At 41.4% G+C, this 17,864-nt stretch overlaps 1 protein-coding gene across 2 annotated transcripts in view; it reads right to left on the reverse strand.

Annotated features, from left to right (window-relative positions):
- The window catches only part of Jakmip2 (janus kinase and microtubule interacting protein 2), a 148,603-nt gene that overhangs the window by 51,371 nt on the left and 79,368 nt on the right, over positions 1-17,864 (reverse strand). For both annotated transcript variants that reach the window (XM_052742118.1, XM_052742117.1), the window contains exon 2: positions 808-1,083. In XM_052742118.1, coding sequence (XP_052598078.1) covers positions 808-936 — 129 coding nt within the window. In that variant the 5' untranslated portion in view covers positions 937-1,083. The remainder of the gene's footprint in view (positions 1-807; positions 1,084-17,864) is intronic.

Here is a 17,864-nt window from a genome sequence, read left to right on the forward strand (position 1 = left end):
TGGGAAAGATTGTACAGTGAAAAACTAATCCTCAAGACTGAGTCCCTCTCACCGGCCTCTCCTAGGCTGTTTCCTTACATCACATGTGTAACCAAAATCTTTGACTTGTGGGTTCAGGAACTTCCATTTCTCCTGGGCTTTCCCAGGTTATTCTCTTGCAGAGCGATGTGTGAGAAATGGATGTGCAGGAACAGAATCAGTCATCGAAATTACAGCTAGAGAAACTAAGACACCCAAGTCTGTTTCTAAGAAGAAGAAGAAAAAAAAAACAATGCCTAAAATTTCTGATTCACAAATGAATGCCTTTTAAATGTGAGAACATGTTTCTGATTCACAAATGAATGCCTTTTAAATGTGAGAACATGTTTCTGACTCACAAATGAATGCCTTTTAAATGTGAGAACATGTTTCTCTTTGTTTCATGGAGATATAGACATTTTCTTCATAAACTTTATATTGGAGTTTACTAATAAAGGCCAAACTTAGCTGACATAGGAAGAAATAGCCTCCAACTGATTCTGATCTCATTTATTATTTTCATTGAAATGGGGTAAATTAGGTTGGGGTAAAATTAAATTTTTACAGTAATTAGAAAAGGATGCTGAAACAATGAAATAAGACATTTGCTACTTTGTGATCAAGAATGTTTTTGTAGTAACAGTTATCTAAATGATGCAATTTTACATTGATATGGTTGTCTCTGGGTGCAGGAATCAAAGGCCAGGATTCAAAGGAGTTGCTGAGTTTGCTGCACATGAAGACAGTCAGAGCTGGCTGGAGCCATGACCCCAGGTAGCCCCTACTCACCTTGGACTTCTCTTGATGCAGTTCTATCTGAATGTCTGTCAGCTTGGTCCTGAGGTCTTCGTTGGCAGCTTGGAGGGCGACAATGAGTGCCTCGGGCTTCTCGCCCTTATTTCGCCCTTTCTTGGACATTGTTCCTTGCTAAATGGAGTCTTATGGATTTTAATCCTCTCAAACAGGTACTGCCATGTTACTGTTTCATTTCCTGGAGTGAGATGTTTCAGCAACTACTGCGTGGTGCTCCTTGCTAAGGCCTTCTCAACCGCTGCCCCAGAAGCCCTAGGGAGAAAGAGAGACAACAGTGACTGCTGAAGAAATGAGTTTGTGTCAGTCCATCCACTCCCAGCCAGAGTGGTCTGTACATGCCCTCTCTGAGGCTCTCCTGTCTCCAGAACCTCCTCTATACTATATTTTGTGTCTAACTCACAGTGATACTTCCAATTACGTTGACATCTGCTTTGGAGCTGTTACCTGAAGCATATGTCCTTCACATTGCCTAGTGCCCTCTTTTGAGAGCACCCACCCATTCTTCTGTCTTTTTTCCACGGCATTCATTGATACTCTGATCATTAAAGTCCTTAAAGGAAGGCACACATATGGAGATGTCCTAGTATTCATACCTCAAAAATATGAAAATACTATGTATGTAGCTGGATATTCTTCAATGGTTAAGATTTGAACAGTGAGGAGTAACTAAGTGGAATCCTGGATTAATGGAGTCATTCACTTAGTTAATATTGTTACAGTTACTTTTAAATGTACTTTAAAAAAGTAACAATATGTTACTTTTTTTAAGTCAGAGTTCTATGACCAAAAAAGTCAAGCTGCCCATCTACCTACTATATGTCACTTATCTACCTAACATCTGTCTATCTCTGTCTGTCTGTCTGCCTGCCTGTCTGTCTGCTTGTCTGCCTGTCTTCCTGTCTGTCTATCTATCTGATGTACACCTACCTCTGTTTATTATTGGCACTGTTATCTATCTTATTTCTCTGATAGGCATTTTGATTGCTTTATTTTTTTCTTTTGACACAAGGTCTCACTATGTATCTCTGGCTGGCCTGAAACTTGCTTTGTAGACCAGGCTGGATGCAAACTCACAGAGACCTGCCTGCCTTTGCCTCCCAAACGTTACTGCTAGTATTAATGGTGTGTGGCATCATAACTAACTCTAATATGTTAATGTGTTTTTATAAAACAAAGTATTTTACAAGTATAGACAAGGACCTTTCTTTCTACCTTCCTTACACATAAGGAAGTGTGCCAGAAGATAGCATCCTTGGCCTGGTACATGAGGAGAGGATGGTGCTAACAGATGTCAACACAGGTGAAGCATCCTTGTTGTGGGCCGGCCAGGACACAGGAAATCTTCCAGCTACACATCCTGGGTCAAGAAAAATGGCAGGTGCTGTGACACAAGAGAGAAGAGTCACAGAGACCATTTTGGGGAGGAATAAGATCCAATTAAGCATGGCTCTAATCTGGCTAGTAACCACTAATGCTGGAAATGGCAGCTGGTAGGAGACTCAGAATAATTCCAATCCCAGAGTGTAGGAGTCATCTTCCAGTAAGCAGTGAAGGGGATGCTGAAGTTCCTGACTGGCAAGCATCTAGCAGGGAAGAGTTTACATGAGGTTATTCTGGTGATAGAGTTGGGAGAGAATGGAGACATAGACACTGGAGAGGAGGTTCCTCAATTTGTTCAGGTAACGGAGGCCAAACCAGAATCCTGACAAGAGGAGAGAAAGGAGGTGCATCTTAACTACAGGTCCTTAAATACCGCATTGGAACAAAGGGGAAAGTGGAGAAAACTATGAACATACCAGAGTTCTCATGTATATTTCCAGAGACTGGGTGGTGGCGCACTGAGATACTGTTGATGAGAACTAAGAGACTCCTGCTGATCATCCATGTGTTCCAGCAGCTGCTGCTCTCTATAGGCCCTGGTATTTGGTTTCAAGGATTGGGATCCTGGGCTGGGTGCCACCTTTCACAAACACTGTAGCTGTGCCCTTTGGAGTGTCCCCAGGGGCCGGGGGCATGGGGAGAAGATGAGCTTGGGGCAAGGGAGAGCAAACTTGTCTACACAAATCATGGAATGACACAGCATGTTCCACCCTGGCATTGTTATCAGAGCTAAGAATCTGAGGCTACGCAGGTTATAGGCCCCTGAAGACAATCAACTACTGTTGCTCTGATAGATGGGCATAATATTAAACTGACTCCTGGTTATTTGTTGTTATCCACAGAGATTAGAGCATTTCTCAGATCTCATTAGGGAAGCCTGTTTTCGCAGGAGATGGTGATTGACATAGAGACCCACAACTAGTCCAGGAGTGTACAATAAGAGACTGTGGAGTGCTCAGCCCTAAATGAGACATCTCTACTGCACTAACAAAACAGTGTATTCAGGATACAACAAGGTAATTACATTTAGTGCTGGATAGTTTTCTTTCAACTTGACACAAGCTAAAATCATCTGAGAGGAGGGAACCTCAATTGAGGAAATGCCTCCATAAGATTTGGCTGTACAGCAAGCTTGTAGGGCATTTTTATCAATTAGTGATTATTGGATGAGGGCTCAGCCCATTGTGTGTGGGTCCACCCATCGGCTAGTAGTGCTGGATTCTATAAGAATATAGGCTGAGCAAGCCATGGGGAGCAAGCTAATAAGCAGCACCCCTCCATAGCCTCTGCATCAGCTCCTGCCTTCAAGACCCTGCCCTGTTTGAGTTTTTGTCCTGACTTCCTTCGATGATCAACAGGGATTTTGAACTGCAAGTCAAATAAACCCTTTCCTCCCCAAGTTTACTTTGGTCATAGCATTTCATCACAGCAATGACAACCCTCGTTAGGACACATATACGAACTCATAGAGGTTGTGGCAGCATGCCAAGACCTGCACGAGCTTATGCCAGACAAAATCACAGCAAGGAGAGGGGAGGGTGGGCACAAAGTAACACTGCTAGCTGAGGGGCTATAGGTAATTCATAACTGCTAGGAAAGGAAAATTAATTTTCCTTAAGGGCATAGCCCCCAGGAGGTGAGCAATGTTTCAGTGGATGGCTATACAGGCAGCACAAACTGGCTTTAATAGGGTTAAAAAAAAAAAACAAGGACACAAAGTTGAGTGTAGATAGAGGTGGGGATGGATCTGAAGGGAGTTGGGGGTGTACAACCAAAATACATTTTTATGAAATTCTCAAGCTTTAATAAAAAAAATATTATGTGAAGAGTGTATAATCTACATTTACTGAGGCTGACTTTTAAAAGATGTTAAGAAGCATCCATGTCACTCTTATCCAGTGGTGGCTTCTAGCTTTTATGATGGGGCTTACATCGACAGAGACAAAACACATTCCAGGAAGCAATGAATGGGTGAATGGTCAAAGCACAGGAGAAAGTCGGAGCAGATTAAGCAGGCATGAACGCTTTCTCAAACAGCTGGTGTGGGAGCCAACCCCCCATCACACTGCCTCTTCCTAAGTGCCTGGCACAGTACCACACACGAGTCACCGAGCTACTCCAGTCAAACCCTTTTTGGCATTTACTCATTATGTTTTAGACTAAGAAGAAAAGAGGTTAGTTAACCTGAAAAGTGTTGTTCAGCTATGAAATGGCAGAGCCTACACTCAAATGCACATCTGTCAGTCTATGAAGCTTTTTAGTTATAGCAATACTTTCTTAAAGATTCAGATCCAGCTGCCAGCAGGCTACAGAGAGGGCACAGGATACAAGTTACATCTGAGGCTTAATGAAATGGAATGGTAGGAGGTGGTCAAGACACTGGAATTTGAAATCTGAAAAAAAAAAAAACCTGGCTATTAATTACATTTCCTTATTGTATATTCTTGAGCAATTAAATTCTCTAAGCTTCTACACTCTTGCTGTAAAATTTGGACTATAATGAGCTTACCATACTGGGCTCTTTCAAAGAATAAATGCATTGAAGTGTGTGATGAAAACATTAGCAAATATTGCTCTTATTATCATATTTACAGTTCTTCAAGGACTTAACACTCTGCTAAACAGCAGCTAAAACATAAAGGGCAGAACTAACAAATTTATCACTCCTTTGTTTAAAAAGAAGGGACAGGAAAGGTGCAGAGACCCTGGAAAAGAGCAAAGAAATGCATGCTTATGCTTGCAGGGCAGTGAGGCTGTCATTGACAGGATAAGTACTCCCAGGGGTCTTTGGCTTTGTGGCTGCTTCTGCCTCAAGCTAGAAGCTGAATAAAGTCGTAATTAACCTCAAGCTTTCCACTAAGGCTGTTGCCGCTGAGTTACGATTTGAAAGCAACGTAATATGAAATAGCTAGGGTTCACATGCATGGAGCCAAATGCTCCAGCAGTTCTGCATAATTGATACTGGAAAATGTCCATCCAAAGGAAGCTTTGAGAGCTTGTCTCAGCCTCTCTACTTCCCAAAGTTGATGCTTTTGAGTGAGAGGCTGTCAGTGTTTAACATGTCTGAATTACACTTGAGTACATTATCCCTGCCAGCCAGCAGAGGCATGCTACAGCCTCTCAACCCCTCCCCAAATGCAGAAGCGCTTCATTGTATGCTCATGAGTGTGGCACAAAAATGCAATATACAGGCCTGCTGCTTAAGTCATTTTAACTCTGGAGATCTAGTTTCCCTATATGGAGGGACTGCTGTTGTGTGCCTGGAGATGGGGGCAGCTCTCCAATCCACTGCACCTATGTGAGGTGTTGATATTCAGTATAATAGTAAATATGCACCGTCACAGGGTGGTAAGCTGTCGGGCTTGTAGGTTTACAATTTTTAAGCTCTAGTCTCTCACCAAATTGCCTTTTTTTTCACGTGAAAATAGCAAATATTAAGAATTAGTTAAAGTTTAATGCCATCAATACAACTCAAATTCAGCATTCTTGGTGGGTTGTTTTTTTTTTAAAGATGTCCTGTCAAAATTTCATTTTCGAATCACATTTATAAACTGTAGGGAGGTAAAGAGCTCTTGCCACACGTGTGAGAAACATCTATTCTCTCTAAGGGGGATTTCCAGGGATACCCAATGGTAGTAGCATCTGGTGGGAGGTGAAGGCCTAAGCAGGTGACATTCATCTACTGTAAACTTTTGAATTGGGACATGTAGTTCTTTGTTTGACTCCCCCTCTTTCTTCCCTCAACTCCCTGGTGACATCCCTTCAGCTTCCTCTTTGAAAACCAGATCAAATGTCACTTCTTGTCACTTTCCTTCACACCTTTTCACTCTACCCTGATGTGACATGAATCGCTCCCAAGCCTGGCTTCCTGGCTTCACTGTGAAGGAATGTTTCATAGCGGTTGTCATTCATTCATTATATGCTTATTCACTATGTACTCATTCATTTATGAATAACTAATGAGGTACCTGGTACCGGACATAAATGGACTAAGAAAGAAAATGATAATAATAAATTTTAATAACTGTGGCCTTTGCTCAGATAATACCAGATGAGAATCATAGCACAGATTCAGGTGGGCCGGAAGAGATTGCTTAGGGAAGGTGAGATAGACAAGCAAAAGAGAATTGGCCATCTAATTATTAGAATGGGAAGGAACATTCTAGATAGCAGTATTGAATATGAAGTTCTCCAGGTAAAAAGGAATATGAAAGATGGTGAAGAAAAAAAAAATAGTAACCAGACAAACAGCAAACGATGAGCTTGGAGAAGCTGGCAGGGACTAGACACTAAAGTTGTTACCATAGGGTTTCAGGTAAAAAGGACCCAATGGAGTTGGATTTTCATAATAATCCTCTGAAAACTAGGGACAGAATGGGCTTCAGGGGCTGTTAAAGGATAGATCAACCTGAGGCTTTCCCTGACACCTTGATATGTAGAGAAGGAACATAGCTTCTTCTCTATAACCAGGAACAGGCTTGACAGCCAGTAATGGCGTGGACCAGGGCCTTGGGGGAACTGAGACTTCAGATCCTGAGAACCCAATTCATCATACCTGCACTGTGGTCGTCAGTCACTTCATCTGTGATCTTCTTGAGATACCCTGTATTCCCTTCGTGCAGTATTGCTTGGTTAGCTTCCTACTGACCTCATCCCATTGTGTGATAGCTTTCTGCTCACTCTGGCCCATTGTCCCCAGCAAAATGTATACAAGATACTGTGTTTTTGTTTTTTTTTTAAATAAACTTGTTTGCAGGAGTCATCAGTTGTTTAAGACCTTTTCATCCCAAACTTTCCTATATTCTTCTTTATCTTCTCATTCCTTCTGGTCATCATCCCCTTTAGGACCCTGTCATTGAAGAATGACATGTGAGTCCAGGTCAAGGAGTTAGGCGAGTGTGGCCATGTCCATGATTATGTAACTACTCGTTTTATTTCTGTTTTGTGCTTTTCCAACATTAGATATCCAGGGCCTTGCCCACATTAGACAAGCTCTCTACCACTGAGCTACATCGTCGGTCCCATTTGCACTACAGTTACTCTTCAGTAGGCAGTTGCTGTCATTGAAGAGTAAAACAGCATCTTGCTTGTCTTTGTACACAAAGTACCTACCCACAACATATACCACAAAACACAATTTACTAAGCTTTGGTCTCTACCCATAGAAAATGCCAAGACCAGGGAACACAAGGTATCAGTTCTACAGATACCTATATTAAGATATTAAGATTTATTGTGAAAAATTGCTACTGCCTTGTGGGAACTCTTGAATAGTTGTTTATATTTTAGGCAAAAGTTAAAGTTTCATGCAAGAGTTAAAGAAAGAATAAAATGAAAGGCATTTATGTGGATCTTAAACTATGTTTGCTTGTTTCTTGACTTGTTTTGGTTTTCTGAGACACGCTTTCATCATACAGCCCAGGCTGGCCTCAAACTCTACACTCTCATCTCTGCCTTCTGAGTGCTGGAAATACTTGGGTGTGCTACAAAGTGCATTCATTCACTAAGGGTTCTCAGTTGTTGTCACTGCCCATCACAGTTCCAAGCTTACTTTCACTCCTTGGTGCAGGGTTTGCCTTGCATCATATTCTTTTGTCTGGATTTAGAAGGGCTTCACCAGGATGGGTTGAGTCTCATGAGGAAAGGGAAGTCTCTGTGTGGCAAGTATTTTTACTTCATTCTCTCTCTTGATTCAAAGTGCCTCACAGCTGTTGTGGGGTGACAAATATCAACACCTGGACACAGGAAGAACTCCCAGACTCATCAGGAAGTGATTAAGGTTAGACAGAGCAAGGAACATACAAGCTCAGAGCCTCTGCCTGAGGCAGGCATTGCTGTACATGTGCACTGTTCTAAAGAGAAGATGGTGTGAACAGAAAAGCACACAGATTATTGGAAGAAGTTTTATAGAATTGTATTTATAACCCAGAGCAAGCTTTTCTATTTTAGGTGTAAGTGAAATATAGATAACTTATCCAGCTGTTTCCTTGGTAACAGTTTCCAATGAGTTTGAATTTAGCAAAAGAAAACCCATCGAGAAGACACCTTTGTGAAGTACCAAACACAAACAGAGACTTCTATAAACAGAAGGTGACCCAAGTATGTCAGCTGTTTTACAAAAAGGCAGAATAATTTTAATGCAAAATTTTATAATGACTAGTGTAATGCTTCTTAGGCAAAAACACATAAATTTGAATAAAATAGCTTGGAGTATTCATAGATAGGTGTACATAGTCCTATTATGAAAGCTCTATTTAATTTTCTGTGCTCCATGGAATAGTAACTAACAACATTTTGCTTGTGTTGTGCTATAATATAGTAATAAACTACAAAGTAATGTGGGTCATTAAAAAAAATAGGAAGGTCAGAGAAACGGCTTAGCTGAGAAAAGCCTGACAACCTGAATTTGATCCCCAGGACCCACCCACATGGTAAATGCATAGAACTAACCCTCACAGATTGTCCTCTGACCCTCACCTGTACGCTGTACACCTACACACACACACACACACACACACACACACACACACACACACACACACCACTGAATTAAATAAATAAAATGTTACAAAACTACAAAATAAAATTCTGTGTTGAAAGTTTTTTCCTTACAGAAGACAATGCATGTGTGTACCAGTGGGCTTGTGTGTGTGTGTGTGTGTGTGTGTGTGTGTGTGTGTGTGTGTGTGTGTTTATGTGTGTGTGTGTCCCAAATGATAGTCTCTTGAAAGAAAAGTTTTATTGTTTACTGAAGTGGTTATCTAACTCTATAGACTATTCTCCATAGGAAAAAAATAAAAGTCAGTTCAGATACCATCTCTGAAATATAATTATATATAAAACCTTAGGTTACAGTTGAACATAATACAATATGTATGTACTAAATGAAGCTTCATATTCTACATCATGATGATTTCAGGTGCACAACACACACACACACACACACATACGCACACGCACACGCACACGCACACGCACACGCACACACACACACACGGAGAAGGATTGTACCTGAGGCTAAGATTCTGTCCACTTGATACCTAGCACTTTGTTGAGTCCTACTGCTTAGAACAGTGGGCACAAAGTAATTCTGAATAAATACTTCAGAGTTAATCGATGACTTTACCAAAACAGAAGGACTTTGTAAAGCTAGAACCTAAAGGCTAACATGGAAGGGACATGAAAACCCAGAAAGAAGACACATGGACAGGAATAATTTATGGATTTGTGTTTGATATGAATGGTTCTTTCTAGGCACTCGATATATGTGATTCAGGCTGGAGTGGTGGAACACACCTGTAATCACAACACTCATAGAAAGAGAGTTTTTGTGTGTTTGATGTCAACTATACTGCATCGAGAGACATTTTCTCAAAAATAAGCAAACAAACAACAGTACAAAACCCAAGAAACAAAAATAAAAAAGAAAAAGGAAAGAGGTGAGGAAAAAGAGCAAGTCCTGATGATTTGCGTCTTGTTTAATCTTTACTGGGACTCTGATGTTTTAAAAAGAAGGGGTTTACACATAATATTTTATAGCCCGTGGCTAGGGAGGTCCTTGTTCCTAAGGTAGAACTTGGTATTGTTATTCTGTGGAATGATTCTGCTGTCAGATTTCATTCCAAACCTTGGTGTTAATACTTGTAGACCCGAGCTGCACGCAACAGAAGTTTCCTTCTTGTAGAGGGCAGCAGTCAGTGGAGAGACACAAAGTGCTTAGAATAAGAGAAGGAGGTGCCCAGCCCTAAATGATATGTCTTTCTCAGTCCTTCCCTCAGAAAGGCTCTGGGAATATCCAGGAAGAGGCAGCAGACAAAATTTAAGAGCAGGGCAATGAGGAAGAGCACTGGGAAATGCAAACCTCTGAACTTCGCCTGGCTACTGCACTCATTTCTCCACACCAATTGTGGTTTCCTGTACATGACCTGTACAAGACCCAGTCAGCAAAAATCCAGTATAGATGTTAGAAGGGCCCTGCTCTCCAGGTCCCATCCCCTTCTGAATAGCTGTTGGCAGTAGATGGGGAGGGAGAATCATTCAATGTGTTGACATTGGTAGATTTCCTATGCTCCAGGGGATGCCCCACCCATTATTCATATAAGCAGTACTAATTAGATTTGATGGGTTATCAGTAAAGGATGTGAAGTCAGAAAAGGAGTGTGTTGGTGTTGGGGTGATTTGGAGGGAGCTGGCAAGACGAAATAAGCGGTGGTTATGATCATATACCATTGTATACATGTATGAAATTCTCAAGATTAAGGAGAAATTAATAGGAAAATTGCTATTTCTGTGTGTGTGCTTGTGTGTTTGTGTGTGTGTGTATACATGTATACATGTGCAGGTGGTGCATGGACCTGTGTATACCTGCGTAGAGACCAGAGGAAGACTTCAAGTATGCTGCTTTATCACTCTCAGCCATATGCCTTGGACACAGGGTCTCTCACTGCACCTGGAGCTAGACTCTTGGTCAGTAAACACTGGCAATTCTTACTTTTAATATAATTGAATTTTCAATTGTGAGGGCTGGAGAGATGGCTCAGCAAGGAAGTATGCTTTGGCACCAACCCTGATGGCCTGACTGTCTCCTCCCATTCTTCTCCCTCCTGTCTCCACTGCACTGGGGTTACAGGTACACATTCAGTCATACCTGGCTTTTTATGTGGGTACTGGCATCTGAACTGAGGTCCTCATGCTTCAGCAGTAAGAACATTTAAGTACTGAATAAGTCATCTTTCTATCCCCCTACATTTGCCTTTAAGGAAGACTATTTTTGACATTCAGTGTAGTACCAAACTGAACAGAGAGAGAAACCACAGCAAAATGTCCAAAAAGGAATTCATCCCACTCTCATATTTTTCTTTATTATGCCAGGACATGTTCTGTTTATGAATTTGGGTGGTGAGCCCTGTGTACTTACATACATTCTCCTATTTTGGACTTTAAACACAACTATGAAGTTACAGATACACACAGTTATAACACTCTATAGAGAGAGAAGGATTCAGTTGATAGGAGGTAATTCCCTCACTAAAAATCAAAGAGTAAGGTCGAGAGCATCATCAAGACGCGTTTGGTGGAGTCTTCTGAGTGCTGCTTCTTTCTCTCTGTCTAGTCTGTGATGGAGTGGAAGTCCAGATAATACACTGATTGTTGGGCAGCAGTGAGCTAGTGAAGGTTACAAATGACACAAAACTCCAGCACGTGGGACAACAAAGAATGCAGAAAATGTCATCAACAACAACAACAACAACAAGTCCCTTGTGGTTTAGAAATAACCCAAACTAATATTTTCAGGGACTTTAAAACAAAAGTCAGGCACTAAATTAAATAGTGCAAGTTCACATCCCCACTACTCCACATTATAAATAAATACTAGACTGAAGAGAAAATATCAAGAAAGAAATGAAGACTTTACGCTCGATCATGTAATGGAGAAGCAAAGTCCGTATAGCTTGAACAGCTTTGCTCCAAGAGTTTATGAAAACGACTATCAAAATACTGTATCTGAAATAGTGTTTTCTTTTTTTTAAAAATTCACATTTGAGGAACAACAGTGCTTTCTTTTTATCACCAGTTTATTTATTCATCTAGTACAATTTTCTTCTATACCTTATTTGAAATCAATATCAACACATTTTACAGAAATAAATTTCAATGTAACAGGAGGATCCATGGCACTAAATAAGAACCAGACAGCTCACAGTTACATACATGTAAAGATAAGTGTTCAACGAGAAGTCAGACATCAGCTTTTTTTTTTTTTTTTTTTTTTTAGGTTTTTCGAGACAAGGTTTCTCTGTGCAGCTTTGCGCCTTTCCTGGATCTCGCTCTCTAGACCAGGCTGGCCTCAAACTCACAAAGATCCGCCTGCCTCTGCCTCCCGAGTGCTGGGATTAAAGGCGTGCGCCACCACCGCCCGGTTAGACATCAGCTTTCTTAATGCCAGATGGTGAGAAATCACAACTTTCCTGAAGCCTTTCTTCCCCATTCCAAAGATATCTACAATGATGACTGTGTTACTTCTATAATGGGAATTGAATATTGCTTCTGGAGAAAAAAAGCAAAACAAACGAATTCAGTGAAGGAAATGGAAGGAGGAAAAAAAAACAGGCAGACCATCAGCTTAAGCCAGCAATGAGGCTGGAACACAACAGACATCACTCAGTGAGAGCTGAGATTAGTGCAAGTAGATAGATTGTTCCAAACCTGATGGGGATTCTAGAGACAGACCTTAATCACAGAAAGTCAGAGAGCTACATCCTGCTGCAAACCTGGCCTACTAAGAATCAACTAAGTAGAACTAACCACTAAGTACATGTTGGCTCCCTCTCAGGAACTATAGTCAGAGGTGGACCAGATCAGAGCTTAAATAGATACTATTTTGTAAGTCATCAGGGGTACTGTTTTCTCTCAGCCTGCCTTTCTTGAAGAAGCCTTCCTGCCTCCTCTCATGAAATAAACTGCATCCCCTACACTTTTCACCTCCCTCCCTTCAGTATCGCAATTTCTTCTGGCCTGAAGAGGCAAGAATTCCTTGGGCCTATCTGTGACTCTATTTTCATTGTTGGGCACGGTGCCTCATAGCAGATATACAAAAGCAAAGGGTTTGTTGAAAACATACAAGAACGGAGCCCAAAGGGCAGCGCTGTTGGAAGAATAGTGAGTTCTGTCAATAGTCTCAGTGCCATTCCTCAGGTACACGGTTGTTCCAAGACACAGGAACAACCACAGAGTGGACACAGGTCCCTTTTATGCTCAGCAAAGGCTTGCTTTCCCCTCATTAAATGTTGCAATGCACAGATAGTATGTGATTCCCGAGAAAATTAAGCAAGATATTTTCAAATGTTAGCAATCTGTATTTGAGAAATACATTCTCCCTCAGTATTTTCTTTGATTTATTACCTTCTGGCACATAAAGCAGGAATGGCACTTTTTCATTTTCAGTTTTAATCTATTTCTCTAGACAGCTTTGTTAGGAAAAATGAAGCCCCAGGGCTGTTTTCCTCCACAGCTCAGAATGTCAGAGGGTTCAAGAATTTCCTGGGTGTGTGTGTGTAGTAAGCAATTTTCTATGTTACAAAGTGCTGGAGTCCTGGCCTGTAATATCCTTGACCGCAATAGCTTTGGTAAAGATAATTTTACCCCTCGTTGTCTGCTGACTCACCTCATACTGTGAAGGATGAGTGTTCCCAGGCTGCTTGTCATCATCATCATCATGGCCATTGACCACGCATTACTGCTGGTCACTGTGCTGAGCTATTGACATGCATTATCTGCTCAGTGCTCGGATGGGGGAGGGAAAAGTCATTTAGTCACCCCTGAGTGTATGATTTATGAAGCCTTTCTACAACTCTCCCCCCACAGGGGAGGCCAACATGTAAATAATGAACTGTAGTCTGCAGATGTAATGAGAGCCAGAAGAGCTGCACACCCCCGACACAGAGGTGCACAGTGGAGGGGATCTGCTCCCTGGGGAGGACAGCACACTCCTGGCAGAAAGGATGGCCAAACCGAGTCTTGGAAGATGACAGAGGAGCTGTCCTGAGATCTGGAGAATAGGGAAGGATCGAAGGAAAATTATGCAAGAAGAATCAGTGGGACCTAGGGATGAATCAAGGCTGTTGCCTGACTTGGGCATGGAAGTAAAATGGGGGAGAAAGAGAGAACCTTGAAAGGGCTCTTTTTTTCTGTATGATATTAAATTTGTCAGTATTATTACACCTCAAGTGAGATATTTAATATGGGGGAAGAGGGTTCCATTTTCTGATCTGTGAATGTTGAGGGACTGTGAGAGTTGCATGGAGGAGGCCTTCTGTTTGACCCCCAGCCGAAAAACATTCCACACCAACTCTACTACAATCGATACACATATCTTTCTTTTGTCTCATTTTATTTCATTTTTTTTTTTGAGACAGGGTCTCACTTAATAGCTCAGGTTGGCCTGGAAATTACTATGACATCTAAGCTGACCTCAGATTTATGGTAATCCTCCTGCTTCACCCTTACACATGTTGGGATTACAGATATAAGCCATATGCCCAGCTAGGATACACATTTCTTATTGAGAGTATTGGGAATATTTACATTTGGTTGTGCATTATTCATCACTGTGATGCTCTGGGCACTCTCCCACTGTTTTTACCACTGCCCAAATATTTCACCAAAACAGATTTGTGAGGAAGATACATTCTACTATTCAAATAAGGAAATTATTATTATTATTATTATTATTATTGTTATTATTTGCTCTTTGCCCAACATCATACAGTTCGTATGTCTGTGAGCCACTCATCGACTCAATCCAAGTTTCTTGGCAGCTGATTATTTTAAGTAGTTAAGAAATGGCTGCACATCACACTCAATTACTAATGTTCAGAGTCCTAATGGGCTTGGTGGTTTAGGGCAGTTCAACTGAAAATTCTTCTATTCGGAGTACTTATAACCTCTCGGTTAATATTTTATTATGCAAAACAGGGTTCAGACAAGGGCATCCATTACTCCTATAAACAGTAGAAAGAGAACAGCCACATTATCCAAAATGATCACAAGAGATGATTAAACAAGACAGGTTCAGATGCCAGAATCTAGGGATGTGGTTCATAGATATCTTACACTGTTGAAATGGTTAGTTCAGACTAAGTCTGATAAAATGTAACAAGTCGTAGCACATAACGATTATAAATATTCCATTTTATCTGTGCAGATGGAATAACAAGAGACCGGGTGAATATAAGTATAATAGAAATTCTGCCCAGAGCAATGGAGCAAGGATTGAATCCAAAGCATTTGGTTATAGAGTCTTAGACATGCAGAACATCTCTTAGAGAACACCACCGAATGTGTCACTGAGCAAATGCTCCAAATTAAAGCCAGCTTGACCACTATTAAGGTTCTGAATTCATAGCTGCGGTGGTAGTTTGAATGTAATTGGTCTCCATAAGCTCATAGGGAGTCGTACTATTAGGAGGTGTGGCTTTGTTGAAGTAGGTATGGCCTTGTTGGAGAAAGTGTGTGACTGAGGAGGTGGGCTTTGAGGTCACATATATGCTCAAGGTACTGCCCAGTGAGACACACCACTTTCTGTTGCCTGCAAGATATAGGACACTGGGCTACTTCTCCAGCAGTATGCCTGCCTGCAGGATACCATGTCACACAATGATGATAATGGATTGAACCTCAGAACTCTAAGTGAGCCACTCCAATGAAATGTTTTCCTTTATAAGAGTTGCCATGGTCATGTCTTTTCACAGCAACAGAAACCTAACTAAGACAAAAGTTGGTACCAGGAATGGAGTATTGCTGTGATAGGCCAGACCATGTTTTTATTTGGAGTAGTATGGACTTTAGTACTTGTGTTAGAAAAGCAGTTGAATGTTTTAAGTGCTGCTTAATGCGCCATGCTGTAGGAGCGTGGAAAACAGTAGTGCTGAGTATGACTCATTGACCTGTGGGTGCTTGGATCAAGAGGCTTCAGAGGAAAAGAATTTTAGTGTGCTGCCTAGAAATCATTTTTGCGCTATTTTGGTGAAGAATGTGGCTGCTTTTTGCCCTTGTCCGAAGAGTCTGCCTGAGGCTAAAGTGAAGAGTTTTGGATTAATTCCATTGGCAGAGGAAATCTCAGAACAGCCTAGTATAGACTAACAGTGGTTATTAGTGGTAACTCTAATGAAAATTTATAATGAAAAGGAGCAAGTCAAGCAGGGTAAATTACAAAATGTAAAATTTAAGGAGAAAAGGAACACCAAAAGGTAGAATGAAACTAAGTCCTGTGTTCAAGGAGATAAACAGATTAAGAAATGGAATAAAGGGAGTGGGTGACCTCAGGGCAAGATCCCACCCAGAGAAGTTTTCCAGTTTGTGAAAAGGAACTAAAGAAACGCTTAGAGATAGGTGTGGTGGTGTACATCTTTAATCCAAGTACTTGGAAAGCAGAGAGTTGCAGATCTCTGAGTTTGAGGACAGCTTGATCCAGTTTCAGGACAGCCAAGCTTAGGCAGTAAAAGACAGAAAGCTGGTAAAGACGTAATTGAACAAGAGGGTCATTTCCAGCCCCAGTAAGCAGTAGAACTTGGCAGCTTTGGCCACATGGTTCTATAGTTAAGGGTAGAAGAAAGGGGCTATGGAATTTGTCCCCAAGACAAAGGAAAGCTGAAAGCTGCTGAGGCCAGGCATGTATAAGGGGTGTCGTGAATGGAGGCCTAGTAGTGAGGCCATTGCATGAAGCTGTCAAGGATTGCCTCAGAGAACCCAAGATGTTAGAAATGTCAGAGTCCTGGGATACCTGCCTAGGAAAGCTGCTAACAGGGAGTAAAACCAACCCAGGAGAAAGAAGTGTGTTACAGTCAACAAAGCTGAATGTAGTTGGAGATCTGAAGAGTGCTTTGACATCAGACATGGAGATGCAGAGTCTGGAGTTTGCTCAGCTGGTTTTTGGTCTTGCTTTGGTCCACTATTTCCTCACTATACTCTCTTCTCTGCATTTTCAAATGGTAATGTGCTATTATATGTTGGAAGTATGTAATCTTTTTTATTTTTATTTTATAGGGGATTACAGTTAAGAGACTGCATGACTCTCAGAAAAGACTTTGAACTTTGGACTTTTAAACATTGTTGCGACTGTGATAAACTATGGGGACTTTTGAAGTTGGACTAAATTCATTTTTGCATTATGATATTGTTACAAGGAGGCCAGGGAGTGGGATGTGGTAGTTTGAATTTAATTGGCCCCCATAAGGTCATAAGGAGTGGCACTATTAGGAGGTGTGGCTTTGTTGGAGTAGGTATAGCTTTGTTGGAGAAAGTGTGTCCCTGTGGAGGTGGGCTCTGAGGTCTCATATATGCTCAAGATACCGCCCAGTGAGACACACCACTTCCTGTTGCCTGCAAGATATAGGACACTGGACTACTTCTCCAGCAGCATACCTGCTTGCACGCCACCATGTCACACCATGATGGTAATGGACTGAACCTCTGAACTGTAAGCCAGCCCCAGTTAAATAGTTTCCTTTATAAGAGTTGCCATGGTCATGGTGTCTTTTCACAGCAATAGAAACCTAACTAAGACAGCTGCCAAGCACTGTTCTGGGCATAAAAGGGCCATAAAGGCACAGAAATCAGTCAGTCAATCATTGGTCATCAATCATACTTCATTGGCCCATGGAATTAACATTACTTGAGAGAACACACAATAGACATACATAAGAGAAAGTAAATGGGAAATAAAGTTGATGAGGGGAGGGGAAGAGGGAGTAACATGGAGTAAATAGGAGTATTTTATCTACATGTATGAAGATGATATGAAATCTAGTCATTCTAGTGTATGTTATTTAGCCCAATGGATACATGTTAATTTTTTTTTTAACCAAAGAAACCTATGTAGGTCAGAGAGTGAATTCTGCTACTGGGATATATTGGAAGGCTGGAAGGGAGTGGGTAGTCCAAGTGGGTGCCGAAGGGGGAAGCTAGTACAAGACTCCAGAGTAGGATGAAATGTCCAAGTCCTGGAACTGTAGAAAGCCAGGAGGCTGGAGTGAGGGAGAGAGCCAAGACAGCAGCCAAGCTGAGGGCTGGCATTAATGGAAGAACAGCACTGTAGACCACGCTGCACCTTTTAGACTTCTTTTAATCGATTATGGCTTCTACTCAAAGAGGAT

Source organism: Peromyscus californicus, unplaced genomic scaffold (assembly GCF_007827085.1).
Source record: "Peromyscus californicus insignis strain IS unplaced genomic scaffold, ASM782708v3 Scaffold_17__1_contigs__length_78620276, whole genome shotgun sequence".
NCBI lineage: Eukaryota > Metazoa > Chordata > Mammalia > Rodentia > Cricetidae > Peromyscus > Peromyscus californicus.